This window comes from Morone saxatilis, unplaced genomic scaffold, assembly GCF_004916995.1.
Source record: "Morone saxatilis isolate NCDOM2014 unplaced genomic scaffold, NCSU_SB_2.0 Contig10, whole genome shotgun sequence".
In the NCBI taxonomy this organism is placed as follows: domain Eukaryota; kingdom Metazoa; phylum Chordata; class Actinopteri; family Moronidae; genus Morone; species Morone saxatilis.
The window spans coordinates 11,026,748-11,042,002 of NW_023339652.1; the positions used below are offsets into that span (position 1 = coordinate 11,026,748).

General features: G+C 39.4%; 2 protein-coding genes across 2 annotated transcripts; one reads left to right on the plus strand and one right to left on the minus strand.

The window, feature by feature from the left end:
- The first annotated feature begins 503 nt into the window (after nucleotides 1-503).
- Nucleotides 504-5,309, plus strand: LOC118338829 (aldo-keto reductase family 1 member B1-like). Its single transcript, XM_035676174.1, has 10 exons — nucleotides 504-671; nucleotides 1,227-1,394; nucleotides 1,863-1,979; nucleotides 2,235-2,312; nucleotides 2,458-2,580; nucleotides 2,665-2,771; nucleotides 2,878-2,959; nucleotides 3,525-3,608; nucleotides 3,795-3,877; nucleotides 4,599-5,309. The coding sequence occupies exons 1-10, from the start codon at nucleotides 606-608 to the stop codon at nucleotides 4,639-4,641; spliced, it is 951 nt and encodes a 316-aa protein (XP_035532067.1). The 5' UTR covers nucleotides 504-605; the 3' UTR covers nucleotides 4,642-5,309.
- Nucleotides 5,310-5,852: 543 nt separating this feature from the next.
- LOC118337377 (aldo-keto reductase family 1 member B1-like) lies at nucleotides 5,853-11,344 on the minus strand. Its single transcript, XM_035674363.1, has 10 exons — nucleotides 11,182-11,344; nucleotides 9,931-10,098; nucleotides 9,679-9,795; nucleotides 9,456-9,533; nucleotides 8,970-9,092; nucleotides 8,047-8,153; nucleotides 7,580-7,661; nucleotides 7,217-7,300; nucleotides 7,020-7,102; nucleotides 5,853-6,894 (listed from the first exon to the last, which is right to left on the minus strand). Exons 1-10 carry the CDS (start codon nucleotides 11,245-11,247, stop codon nucleotides 6,852-6,854), a joined length of 951 nt encoding a protein of 316 aa, XP_035530256.1. The 5' UTR covers nucleotides 11,248-11,344; the 3' UTR covers nucleotides 5,853-6,851.
- Between the last annotated feature and the right edge of the window lie 3,911 nt (nucleotides 11,345-15,255).

Genomic DNA, 15,255 nt, shown 5'->3' on the forward strand with positions numbered 1-15,255 from the left:
ATGAACTGAACAAGGGTGTGTTTTTTATGCAATTAATCTTATATGCAAGTTGAAAAATATGTTATAATTGTCTTTCAAAAATGACAAATAGCAACGTGATGTTATAAAAATGGCAGAACGAAATTACGCAGTTTATCTTATGATATTAATCCGCTGCATGTTATATATTTACAACTGACAGAAGGCAGTTGTAAATATATAACATGCAGGATTAATGATCATAATAAATCTGCGTTAATTTGTTCTGATGTCCTTGTGACACAAGACAGCAGACCCAAACAACCACTCATTGTCTTTAACCTCGTTTTCAACTCTTCAGAATACGGTTACTAAAGGCAGCCATAATACTACACAAACATTAATAACACTGTTTGTGCCGATTCATTCTTCCCTCTGCAGCCCAGCTCTAGCCTCCATGTTCATGCGTTCTTGATGTGCAGGGCAGACGTGACTAATCAATCCCAGACACACTGTTTTCTGCTGATTAACCCCACCTCTCTCCCTGGCTGTAAGGGGCTGCCTCTTCCCTCGGTGTACTTACAGTCTGCCTGCACAAACAGCTGCCTGTTGACTGATCCTGCTAGAACGCCGACAGAAGATCCAACATGATACCTTCAGTTACACTCAACAATGGAGCAAAGATGCCTATTGTGGGTCTGGGAACGTGGAGGGTAAGGCTGAATGTTTTCTACCTAAAACAGATGAGCTTTAGAAAATGCATGGGTGCATGGACTTGGTCCCACTCCTTTTCTCTAAGTACCTATATTACATTTGAGGGGTTCTATGGTCTGTATTATCTGTATTGTCTGTTTTTTTTATGTTATGAATCCACTGCCTTGCCACTTTAATCCACTGTACCCACAAACTAGGTTCAAAAATAGAGACATCTTTTATTTAAGTAGTTCTATTAAAGTCCAATAAACTAGTTAATTTCACAAACTGACCTCAACATTATCTCTTCCAGGAGAGTAAACACTAGCCCACCTTTAAACTTTTTACTCCACACTGACCTCTGCCTGAACAGTGATACCGGCAATGGCAACATGCCCTTTGCATTCATCTTTTACCATTCATATTCATATAACAGAACATAGCCATTCACTCATGGGGCTAGAACAGCACACAATCACAGCCATGGCTGCCACTGACACATATTTCACTCACGTTATTGAGATACCTATCTGTATCTGTAATTTCCTTGTTTTTGTATCACCCTACCTCTACAGGCAGACCAAGGAAAGGTCACTGAGGCTGTTAAAGTGGCAATAAGTGCTGGCTATAGGCATATTGACGGCGCATACGTGTACCAGAATGAAGAAGAAGTTGGGGCGGGAATTCGTGCCATGATTGACCAAGGAGTAGTAAAGAGGGAGGAACTATTCATTGTCAGTAAGGTATGGTAAACAGCCAAAGTTGTTTAATAAATCCACATGGGCCACCTTTTAGAGCATTTGACCCCATAGACACTAGACATTTGCGCCAAGGTAGCCCATCGGACTACACCAAATACATTTTCTGACTGGGAAAGTGGGAAAAACAATTCCTTACTGTATTTCGGAACTATTACCACAACCAAATCACACCAATTTATGCTCTTCCATGTGACCTCCTTATTATATCATGTAATAATAACATAATGTAATAACTGGGTTGGGTTGTTCCCCTCCATCTTGTAATGCTTCATAGCTCTTTACTATTTACAATTAGCACACATGCAGCTTTGTTGCATTGTGTATCATTTGACAAACTACTACTACAGTTTCACCACCAGACTCCCAGCATGCCCCACTCAACACTGGTCACACCCACATAAACGGCATACACTAACAGTATGTTTAACAAAATCTGATTGTATTTCACAGTTATGGTGCACCTTCCACATTCCATCTCTGGTGAGGGGAGCGTGCGAGAAGACGCTCAGTGACCTAAAACTGGACTACCTTGACCTTTACCTCATGCATTTCCCTATGGGAGCCAAGGTTTGGATACCACTGTCTGTTGGTAGAACTACCAGTATGAAGGACTCTGGTCAAGCTCACCCTTTAGCCTTTTTCATCTGTCTGTCAAACTTGGCATCAGATAATTATGCAACAGTTAGATGTTTCTAAATTAAGGTTTTGCTTAAAATTTCCTCTACAATTTCTACTTCTACTAGGTTGGCAAAACTACTTATATTGTGGACACTAATAAGTCTTTAAGTTTTGATTTTAACGTTTGTAATTTTTCCACTGCAGCCAGGGGATGAGCTTTTTCCTTTAGATGACAACAGCCAGTTAATTTCTGATGGCAGCAACCTCTTGGACACTTGGGAGGTAATTTGAGTGACTTACATGTGTAAAGAAAAGCCTGACATACTGATATTGCTACTGACATGCTGTGGGCTTAAATCAATTATGAGCATGTAAAATAGGCTGCAAAACAAGATGCATAAACAGTAATGCGTAACGTGTCTTAAAGGCTATGGAAGAGCTGGTGGATGCGGGGCTGGTCAAAGCTATCGGCATCTCCAACTTCAACAAAGACCAGATTGAAGCCGTACTCAACAAGCCAGGCCTCAAGTACAAGCCTGCCAACAACCAGGTACAAAACAAGACTGTGATTCCACAATATCACAGTATTTAGAAGGAAGAACATAAAAGCTAAAGCGATTGGCTGTTCCTCCAGATTGAGTGCCATCCGTACCTGACCCAGGAGAAGCTGATCAACTACTGCCACTCAAAGGGCATCTCAGTGACAGCTTACAGCCCCCTGGGCTCCCCCGACAGACCCTGGTGAGAGGCAGCGTCCCCTATTGTACACAGCACTCACAGACAGTGTTGCAGCTTTATTAAAAGTATTAACCGTCATCCATTCTTTTCTATATCCTTTTTACAAAAGGGCTTCATCTGATGAACCGTCCTTGCTGGAGGAACCTAAGATCAAGGCCATTGCTAACAAGTACAACAAGACCTCAGCACAGGTAAGAAAGAAATGTCTACCTAATGTGCATCTTTTATTTTATTTTTCTTGGAAAAATCAGGATATATAAATACATAATAAATAAAGCTTTTTGGATGATGTTTATTTTAGACTGCAAAGCTAAGTTTGGTAAGGAAACACTCATTATGATCATTGTATTTCATTCACATAAGTAATGAATATATATAATTTAAATATATAAAATGAGCACACACTGTGTGCAGTTTGAAGCTTTTATACAAGATGCCTCATATTGGGTACTTAAGGTCACATACCAGATAGTGTACAGCACAAAGTGAATGATGAGTGATATCTGTATGTGGTCATAGGGTGCACACTCATGACTGGAACTGGACATAACCATTTTGTTCACTTAGCGCTTCATTTCCAGAGTTAAATAACAAAAGTCAGCGAAGACAAAGTCAATGCTGTCACATGGTGGAAGAAAGGGTTTGTTATGAAACTTTATACATTGGAAATTGAACAGTACAGTGTTGTGTAGTCATGCAGAGATGCTCAAGAAGATACCTGAACAATGCTTTGCTCATATAAAGTTTTATCACTAGGTCCTCATCAGGTTCCATGTCCAGAGGAATGTGATCGTCGTTCCCAAGTCAGCAACGCCCCATCGAATCAAGGAAAATTTCCAGGTCTACCAATCTTAAAACGTATTTAATTTAGGTTTCGGCATTTGGCAAAAATTCTGATTATGTTCTTTACCCTTCCAATGCGTTGTTGTTAGTTATTTTTGTGTGTGCACTTTACTTGTTGGATTCCATTTATGCATACTACTGAAGCTTCTTGAGAGCTGACTTTATCTGTTCTTTCTCTTTTAGTTGTTTGACTTTGAGTTGAGCGAAGACGACATGAAGACCATGCTGAGCTTGAACCATAATTGGAGAGGATTCCCCATGCCATGGTGAGTAGACAGGACGACGATGGGAAAAAGGGAAAAAGAGAAAAAGATAAGGATAACTAAACGAATGCTTGTATGGTAGACTATGGGCTGTATTCACAAACATTATGTAAAACAGTACAGGCTCTGAAATGTACTCAAAGTATACAAGTAAAAAGTACTCTCTTGGTTTATCTGAAGCACATTTCTACTGTTTCTGTTAACTTCAAACAGGGCCGAGTCATCTTCTTGTCTATTTATTCTTTATGTCTCATTTTAGTACTTAATGTATTTGATATTAACTGGGGAAAATGGCTCAGCTTTAATTAATTTCAGTGACTACTGCTGATGGAAGGTTGCGACAGACCCGAGTCATCACTGCTGCATTTTTCCAGTGTCCAAATATTTTATTATTGGGATCACTTTTTATTTTGACTCTAATATCTGGTTTCAATAACTCACTCTCATTTAGCGTTGTAGAATTTCTCCTCTGCTTAAGAAACTCTTAAGCCTCTTAAGAGGTCCTCCCTGCCCTGAAGGGCTAAGATGCTTTGTGAATAACTCGCTTTACCAGGATCTAGTCTTGATTTATGGGGAATTTCTCATGAAACATTATAATTCTAATAATTTTCTTAGAATTTTGTCATTAGGAGCAACGTTTTATTCTAGGCTTTATGAATACATCCCCAGGTAACTGGGCCTATTACGATTAAAGTAAAATATGTTCCTCTTCTTTTCTCTACAGGGCTTCAAAACACAAAGACTTCCCCCTGAATACAGAATACTAACTCATCAGATCATATGCTCCCTGCCAACTGTGCTTATCAAGACAGAGCCTGAATAATTATTTGTACTTACTAATCTTGTACTGGACCATTTTTGTATAACGTTAGCTACTAAAAGAATTAATCCATTGGATGTATTGAACACAGAATTTAAGTAGAATTTACACATTCTGTTTTATTAGGATATAGTGTTTGTATGTTGACTTTATTTAAAATAATTGTGTGCTGCAATACCTGAAGGGGTGTAAGCTAAATAATCTGTGGGTTGCAGAAGCTGAAAGTGATCACTATAAATGTTATGTAGCTACTTGAGGAGGCTGATCATTATGGCAAAGTAAGCTTACAGAGGTGCACAAGGTTACTGTTTAAGTAATCTTATACCCTTTTTCTTACACTATAAATTTGGGTCCCGTTATATAAGCTACATTCTCGTAAACACATGCACCAGTTCAGAAAAATGCAGAAATATGTCAAGATGACTCAAAATCATACTATCTACTAATCATCATCATACTCATCATACTAATCATATATTTACAGTGTTTGTAATGTTGATTTCTTTACTTCTCCATTGATATGTTTAAACTTGTTTACCCTCATAGTGTATTTGTTCAGGTTTTTAATAGATTCAAATTGAATTTGCCTGTCTGAAATGTGCTATATAAATAAACTCTGCCTGTTATGTGAATGACTATTCTATCTACAGTCTGTGATAACCATTTCACTTGATACAATATTGACATTTTGAACTCTGTTGTGACACTTTTCTTTATGTTAACTTGGTCCTCCTGCCTTCCCAGAATGCATCACATTAGCTCAAGACCTGAATCACAACTAAGATTGTTTGTCTTTTTTGGCAGCCTCAACCTCCCATCTTCAAGAATATTCAACTGAAGCCTGCTAAATAAGGCTCCTATGGTAGAACACCAGTGCCACATGAAACCAAATGTAGACTTCAGTCACTCGTAATGTGTCCAGACCTTACTTTTAAACACTAACTAGTAGAATAATCAATACTGCATTTTATTTCTGTAACTAGATTCAATTGTGGCTATACACTTAGAGGTGTGTGTGTGTGTGTGCGCGCGCGTACTGTCAATGGTACATACCTGATATCTTTGAGAGCCAGTCTCATCTCTAGCTTTTCTGCCCCCTAGTGGTCACTAAGAGGTATACTCTTTGCACTGGTCTGACTGTAGTAAACTTACACCAACTTGTTTTATTTTATCCCACAGGACTTTATTGTAGTGCACAACAAAAACAGCTCACACGGGAAGTGAAAGCGACTATTTCATAACAGGGTTAATACACATGATTTTAAAATGGCATATATGACTCACATGTAATGATGGGAAGTACCAGTGTCATCTTATGACCAGCCGAGGTAATATGCTCTATATTACACAGAGATAACGGTCCTTTGAATTTGGCTGTCAAATGTTTATTCTCTATAGGGACTAATACCTGCAAGTGGTACAAATAAACCTCTTCACAAACTGAAATAGGAAGGAAAAACAGGTTCAGTTACACAAGGAGTGCTTTCAAGTTTGATACATCTTTGGATGGATGATATTTGTGCTATGAAAAGAATACTTAAATACTGATTTTGCCTTTTAGTTTGGCAAAAAGAATTTACACAAGCTCGTTTTTTTCCTCTCTTACATTTGATACTTCAAACGTGTAAAACTACAAATAAAACACTGACAAATGTCCATGTTTTTGTAAATTCTGTGCTCAGAACTAATTCAGAACTGTAACTCTCTTTAAAAATATTTATTCTGTACTAAATATGGCACACATTTTGGTTTGTCAGTAACTGTAGATGCAACACGGATCACAAAGTAAAGCAGTAGAATTTACTCTTAATAAGAAAGCAAAGTAAAAAAAAACAAGTTAAAACAAGCTAACAAACTTGAAAATTACCATGTAAGAAGAAGACGCAAATACTCAATTGTACTAATGCAAAACTCATACCCATAGTGGCTTTAATTTGTATAAATTTAGCATTTTAAATTGGGTATAATAAGTACTTGGGAGTGTGTGTACATGGGTAACAAAAGAAGTCAGTGTTTCTCTTGAGATGTAACATGAAAATAAAAGTCTGATAGAAGGCCACACTAGTATTGCATACTGCTCTAAAGAACCGGAAAGCGAGCAGTGTAAAAGGGGAGAGAAGTAAGCACCAGCACCCACTGTAAACCTGTTTTTCCATTTCAGCATTCAGCGTTGAAGGGATAGTCCTTGTGCTTCGTGCTCCTACAGAGAGGAGAAAAAAAAAGAAATGGAATATTTAAAAAAAGAAAAAAGGTTGCCTGACCAAAACATCTCCTTAACAATGTTACAAAGAAATCATTAAAGAGCACAACGATGTACGATCTCACCATTGCATGGGGCAGACTCTCCAGTTCCTGTTAAATCCTAAAATAGTCTTAATTTCCTCCTCAGTCAGCTCAAAGTCAAACACCTGTAATGATACAAACAACGGTCTTCATGCACGGGCCAAAAGCAAAAAACAATAAAGTGAAGCAGATTGAGGGCTAATCCTAGAAAATATCTCAACTATTTCTCAGCCAATTACCTGGAAATTCTCCTGAATGCGCTGAGGTGTGATCGACTTGGGGATCACGATCACGTTCCTCTGGACCTGGAATCGGATCAGGACCTGGCAGGGAAGGAAAAACGGGTATTAACATGTGAATGTGATCAAAATGTCATGACTTTGAAGTGTAGTAAGAGTAAAATCCATGTGAGTGGTATTTAAATCTACCACATTCTTCTCTCATGTGTTTGTGCTCATTTGTACTACACTGTGATTGTGAATAAGCTCAAAGATGCAAGAAAAAAGTTGAATAAGCGTTTTTTTTTTTGGCGTGTGTGCAATAGCTATTTTAAACTTTTAGTTCAGTTTCATTTCTCATTTGCTCGAGCGTGAGCGCTGCACCTGAGCAGAAGTCTTCTTGTGCTTCTCAGCGATGGCTTTAATGTTCGGGTCCTCCAGCAGTGAGGGGTCTTCAGGTTTGGCCCTGCAAGTCATCCAGCGTTATTTTGCTGACAATCGAAGGATGAAATAATGCTTCCAAGTGATGTAGCTATATGTGTTTTTTCAAAGGAAAGTCTCTACAGGAAATAAAGACGTATCTGTCAAAAACAAAACAATATCAGACAATGAAAGGCCAGTTACATAATGTCAAAATCCTGACAAAATAGGCCACACAGACAAACTGCAAAGACAAAGAGGAACAACAGTCACAAGTTGAAACTAACCACAGGGATATGACTGTGGTGAATGGGGTTGACAAATACTGGATGGCACGCAACCAAATATGACCCACTTTGTAGCAGTGTGGACTTACAGATAAGTCTCTCTCATGTTATTTTGTCACCACTGCGAGTGTCATGCTAACTGACCAGGGTCTGTCGGGGGAGCCCAGGGGGCTGTAAGCAGTCACTGAGATGCCCTGAGAGTGGCAGAAGTTGATCAGCTTCTCCTGGGTCAGGTACGGATGGCACTCCACCTAGTGGGACAAACGGAAAGCTCTTGGGATGTGCTGCAGAAACCATGGAGTGCCGCATAAACCAAATGAAATAAATACAGAGTGAGCTACATGTATGTCACCTTACTCAGGCCATCAAGACTGTCCAGCCTTTGAAATCTCAGTTTCATACATAAATGGTTTTACAGTGGCTTTAAACTGAGCTTCAATTATGTCTTATTTCTGTATATATAGGACTTAGTAGTTAGTTAAAAAGTATTCTACGTTTAAGAGAGGCACAGGAGTACATTTGTATGACTGCATTTGGCATAAGCCTATAGGGCCTGCCGTACTTATTTTAAGGGATACATTTGTTAATATTCAATATACAAGACTCCTTTTGTTCTGTGTTTGGATTGTGTGGTGACAAAGGGCAGAAGGAAAATGGTGCTGTAATCGAATATATAACAAGACCAGACAAAACAAGACGTTGATGTTGAACAATGGTTCTGAAAAACAGCAAAAATATAAGGTCACCTCAGCTAATTGGTCTGGCCTGAGGGGAAACTGCTGTGGCCCATTACGAATTAACAGGACATTCATTTCTCAGACCGGATAGGAGGAGACAGATACTGCCATTACGGCCTCTTGCCCTTTACAAAGTGCAATCTTGAAATGTATCTGTTTTCTTGCTGCTTGGAAGCCTTTCGCAATATGCTGGAACTAAGAATGCTGGATATGTTTCAACAGCAGTTGGCCACTACGGTTATCAGGTGAAATGTTATCTCTTTGTTCTACAACTGTGTGCTGAGTGATGTCACTGGAGGGCGACTTGTTTTTAGGTATGTCTTAATGTACCTGGTTGTTGGCAGGCTTGTACTTGAGGCCTGGCTTGTTGAGAATGGCTTCAATCTGCTCCTTGTTGAAGTTGGAGACACCGATGGCTTTGACCAAACCAGCATCCACCAGCTCTTCCATCCCCTTAGAAAATGGACCATAAAAAAAAACACCTTTACTAAACTGTACATCGTTAAGCTTGCACTACTCCTAAAGCTGTCTGCTTTCAGTGCACTTTAAAGCCTCTTTCTGACTTCCTCAAAAAATGTTGCTCATAAAACAATTAACTTATCATAAAATAGGACAGATAGATTACACAATTCGCTCCCAACTCACAATTTGCCATTACTAGATCCTCTGTGAATGCATATGTACCACTATTTTTTGGTATTTCTTCATTGCCCTAGCTTAAGAGTTGTGCTAAAAAAAAAAAACTCCCAGCAAGTTTTAACGCAAGTTTGAATCTTGTGTCTGATAGAAACGAGTTTGTCTGTCTGTTTAACTCACCTCCCATGTCTCCAGGAAGTGAGTATTATCATTGATCGTCTCTCCTGCGCTGTCCAAAGGAAAAAGCTCACCTCCAGCCTGGAACATGACAAAGGGATTAACAGCCTTCAGGTTTACACAACATTACTGTGACACTGACCATATGGAGGCTCGCTCATAGATGAATCGTCATATAAAAATGCAGATAGCCAAAGTACATTTGACATGACAATAGTGTGCCTACCTTGAAACCCATGGGCCAGTGCACTAGATAAAGGTCTAGGTAGTCCAGTTTAAGATCACTGAGAGTCTTCTCACAGCCCTGTCTCACCAGGGACTTCTCATGGAAAGTGCACCACAGCTATGAAATTAAAGGACAGGGAAGTCAAAGAGTTATTAAAACACAGTTTACATAAAGTCAATAAACATGCAGCAGTTCCAATTAAACAATAGTAATAATGACACGAATATGTAACATTATGCACCCAGAAGTCACCTTGCTCACAACGAAAAGATCCTCTCTCTTGACCACGCCGTCCTTGATCATGGCCTGAACACCTTCTCCCACCTCTGCCTCGTTCTGGTAGACGTAAGCGCCATCGATGTGCCTGTAACCCGCAGAGATGGCTGCTTTCACCGCCTCTGTGACCTTGCCAGGGGGAGACTAACACACAAGGGACGGTTTGTTAGTCACTGTAGTGTCCAAAAGTTTACACGCCGTCAGTACAGTGCATTAAAAATACCATTGTTCTTTGTCTAAAAGGGAATGTTCCAGATTTTATCTTCATGGGACTATTTGGTTGGACAAGTTATAGAAGACACACTTTAATTTTGTCTTTTGGGGTCACGTATTCTGCACTTATACCATCCTGACTATCTGTCTTAAAGAAGGTTAATCACCCCTCGTTGGGGGTGGTGTGTCCTCTGCATTTGTTCCAAACTGTTCAGCAGAAATCACAGTGCAGCACCTCGTGAAACAACGTGCACATTGCCCAATGTGCATGTCTTTGGTGGTGGTGGGAGGACACCATGTACCCATCATGTGTTGAAAAAGAGTGCACCAAGTTTGGGGACAGCAAAGCCTGTCTACTTTATTGCCAACACTAATTAATTACACACATCATTTTGATATTTTATGGAAGAAAACCACACATACTATAAAGCAGGAAACAGCAGCCTTCCAAGATAATTATAGATAATGTTGCTAATATTAGCACACAAAACCTCGAACTGCCCTTAATGTCAACACATAAGAGGAAATTGGCTGTTCGAGCTATAAGACGGCTGATAGAAACCACAGCAAGCACTTTAAGGATTAGGTTGCATCATTGTTGGCGTGTATCGCAACACTTAAACTTGGGTAATCGTTGGTTTTTGTGGGTTACAGTGGCTCAAAGGCGAATAATTACACATTAAAGTAGCTCCCAGTCAATAACGTTGCAAGGTAACTTTACCCAGCACATTTGCACACGACGACCATGCTTACGGCTGCTATCAGTTATGGTTGAGTGGGAGAGAAAAAAAAAAAAAGTCAACTCACAGATACTTCTAAAATAAAACGCAATTACTTCCGACTTTACAGTGCTTATATCGCCACGTATGCCGAGTAAAGTTAGTTTTAACGACTCATTTATGTAACATGTCTCCAGTCAGCAGCTAGCTTAAGTTACACACCACCTTAATCCCTCGATAGGTAACGTCAGGACGACATAGCAAAAAATATATATATATATATATATAAACGCACCTTCCATGTTCCCAGTCCCACAATGGGCATTTGTGCACCGGTGTTCAGTTTCACTGTTGTTGCCATTGTTTGAAAAAGGACGGGCTCCCCTCTTGGTGTGCAGCTCCAGCCGAGCAGAGACAGTAAAGGTAGATCACAGCGCTGGCATCGTCCATCGATTAATGATGCCTTTTAGTTCATTTAGGTCAACTGAGGCCACCCACTGCTGTCAGTCTGTTTTCATTTGCCACTCAACCTGTTCTTAACATATTTATTCACCTTTGAGGGTTAAGGACGGTTGGTAATAGCAGTGGTAGAAGAAGTGTCAGATTGATCCATATTTGCTTGGAAAAGCTTCCAAATAAAGATGTTTTAACTCAAAACATTGCATTGTCATGTAATGTAATGTTGGCACATTAGTATTTGCATTAGAAATCAATAAATTGTTTTATTTCCAAATCTTCTTTTTCCAAATAGGCTACATGTATTTTCTCACTGAACTTAAGGCTACCATTTAGTCTAAAATGTGGCCATAACAGATCATTACATTTTCATTTCATTTTTTAAATGAATCTAAATTAATGTTTTACATTTGACAGCATTTGACACCAACTAGGGGGCAGCTGGGGCTGCCACCTTTATAAATACACTTCTTGCATTCAAAATTGTACTAAATTTAGACCACTTAAAGACTGTGCAACGTGTAACATATTTCATTTGTTAATCAAGCAAGTAACTATCTGCCAGATCCATGTAGAAGGGGTAAAAAAGTATAGTAGTTAGTAGTAGTAGTTTAAATATAATGTACATTTTTAAATAATGTACACACGTGTGGAAGTTAACTGCAATACTTGGGTAAATGTACTTAAGGAGGCTGCTGATTGCCATGGCTGCAATCATTTGGACCACATTTAACTCCTGCACAACTGTGAGGGTTTCTGCACATTTTTAAAACTCAAATGTGGTCCTTTAAAGACCTTTTCAGATCTTGACAATGACATTTTTATACCCTTTCCACAGCATGCACATTAGGGCTGAGTGGCATGTTTGAAATCCATGAGGATATTTTTTCCAATATTGATATGTATCCCCATAGAGCAAATGTATGCAAACTATATAATGTTTAATGCATTGCATACCTGCAGTAGACATTATTAAACCAGTTTTGTAAGCTGTTTATACGTCTTTTAAGTGGCATTTATATAATTGGAGACCCATAAACTTTGAAAGGACCCAAGATAGACTAACCACAGCTGTGAACCACCTGGCACAATAACACCTGCCTTTAGCAAGTTTTTGACAGTTCTTTCATTGATCCACTAGAGGGCACCGTTACCACACTTACCAAACACCTGAGACAATCTCCTCAAATCACTCAGCTGAGGCTCCACAGTAAAATAATCAGGTAATGTCATACATTAGCTAATATGGCCAGTAATTACAGTGACTAAAACTGTTCATTTCACTTATGGCTCTCAAAAGCCTCATGCACCCGTCCAATCTTTGTCAACTTTATCCATCGAAAATGCTCTTTGAACAAGCTTTGGGTATGTTTATTGTCCAGCATGAGGCATGTAATGTGGGAGACAATGTTCTAGTTAATTAGTCATTATTATTTCGACTACAACTATGTCGTGGCATTATGCTTACACTTTAAAGGAGCTGTGCACCATTGTGAACGTGCTCACACAGACCAGCCTTAAACCCCAAGAGACAGCTGAAAGAGGGAACAAATACAAGGTGATTTTTTTTTTTTTGTCAGAATCAGATAAAACCTCACAGACCTTTAACTGAGCCATTCAACACTCTGAGCAGAAGATAAGAGAGGGAGAAGAGAGCGATATAAAAAACATACAAAGGGAAAAGTTATGGGAGCCGGCAGCCACTGTGTACCTCACAATGGCTCTCGCTAAAGTTTGTGTCTCTTCTGATCTTCTCCCAGCTGGTCGCATGCTTTTCAGGCCCCTGTCTCCTCTGATCTAACTTCAGACACTGGAGGGCCTTTTGCCAGCCTGCAAACTGTCAAAGTACCCCAGGAATCAAACACCGTCGCATGCTGTCATGATCAAAGACCCCCAGGTAAACCAGACGAAGAGGCAACCACATACAATTGTCATCTAAAAGAGGGGGGAAAGTTTTCATTTCTGAGGCCCTTATTTGGCATCTGCAGGTGGATAGATTTTCGCTGCACCAAGTGCATCGATTAGAATAAAGGAAAAGAGAAACGGTCGGTTATTTGAAGATTACAACAGAGGCCCGGAGTAAAACCAAGTACCTCTCAAGGAAACTTTCGGACAAAGAGTGTAGACTTAGGTGAGATTTCAGAGTGTGCTGCTCCAAGAAGAGAAAAGTGGGAAATATTAATACGCTAGTGGGATGGACAGGGAAAGAATGGTGGTGTGACAAATAAATACATAGATCACAATGAGCTACTGTCTCCGTTCCCATTATGTGTGGCCATAAGGAATTCTCTCAGTCCAGCTGGTGGTGTCCATTCTTTCATAGGCTCTACATCAGATCACACTCCACCGGTAAAACCTGACCTGTCCTGGGGAGATCAAGCACCTCATTTCATTTCATGGCCCTTTGCTCCATTCTTCCTGCCTCTCTCCCACTACTGACCTTGGCTTTGCTTGTCTTTTTCTCTGTTTCTGCCAGAGTGCCCTGGGTCATAATCTCCCACCCATAAATCTAATGTCAAGTGTCAGCTCCCGCCGAGTTCACTCACACACTCGCATTCTGCACATTCTGTCTGTGGAACAACAACAAGATCAGCGAGAGAAACCCCTACGTCATAAGTAAATCATGGTTATTTGTCAAGTGCATTACACGTTCTGTTGGATACCCTGGAGATTACTGCGGCTGATCTGAGCCCTGCAGACGTTGCGGAAAATAATTCTTCAAAATTTACAATAATCCCACAAATACCTGGATGAGATGGACAGTGTCATCTAATACAGATCTTAATTAATGCATTAGTCATTGGTCAGAAAATTAATAGGAAAACATTTTGATGTTTTTTACATAATTTTTTAAGCAAATATGACCAAAAAAAACAAAAAACAAAAAGACAGGTTCCAGGCAATAAAATATATGATATAATATGTGAATATTGGCTTTCACAGATTTGCTCATATTGTACAGGAGTGAAAAATAATCTCACTTTTCGATGGCACTAAATCAGTTAAGGCAATTTGGACAATGTAATATAACTGCTCTGTACTGACATATTGTGTGAGGAAAAGCATCAAGCGTGCGCCACACCAGCACCCTCTGACGTAAGACACGTCTAATTTCAGACAGCAGAGGACTTAAGTGCCATTGGTGTCGGTGTGTGAATGGTCACATAGCATTAAAATCGTGTTAAGACATTGGTTATGTGAACAAGAGAAGCTGCTGCCTCTACCAGAATAGTTCAGGCAATTTATTCAGCTAATGTTACGGAATGTCTGTATGAAAGAACCTCTATACCAATTTAACCCTCAGCGTGTTCAGAGTTTCTTCTACTTTCTTGGATTCCCTTAATGTTTTTAACACTTTGGATCATATTCCTGTCTGAAAGTAAAGTGTTTCAATTGTCCTATTGTACCTGTCAAAGAAATATTTTAAGCTACTCCTTGTGATGGAAAGGACAGTTGCATAAAATTGCGCTATATATTCTCTAAACTCTTCTTGTAGCTGATAATAGTATGTGGTTTTGGTTTGTCTTTTGTCTAGAACTGCATGTTACATACAGATTGAGTGTCCTCCCATAATCGCATATAAGTTAAGTTATACTGAAAAGCAATTTTTGCAAGTATGCAAGTATTTAGGCAGTGAATAGAAATAATTTGAAAATATACATGTTTGGAGAAAGTTTTCTACTAATATACAACTAATATTATATATATTTGTGGTACAGTTTAAGCCATGTTAGCGGCATGGTTCTAGGGATCAATGTCAGTTGGTCGGGTTGGTGAGTACAACACGTTGCTCCAGTCTGTTGGATAGATTGCCTTTCACATCTTTCATGTTTCCCAGAGGATGAATCCTGATGACGTTGGCCATCCCCTGACTTTTCCTTCAACGTGAGGTTCACGTTTGTGTTTTTGAGTG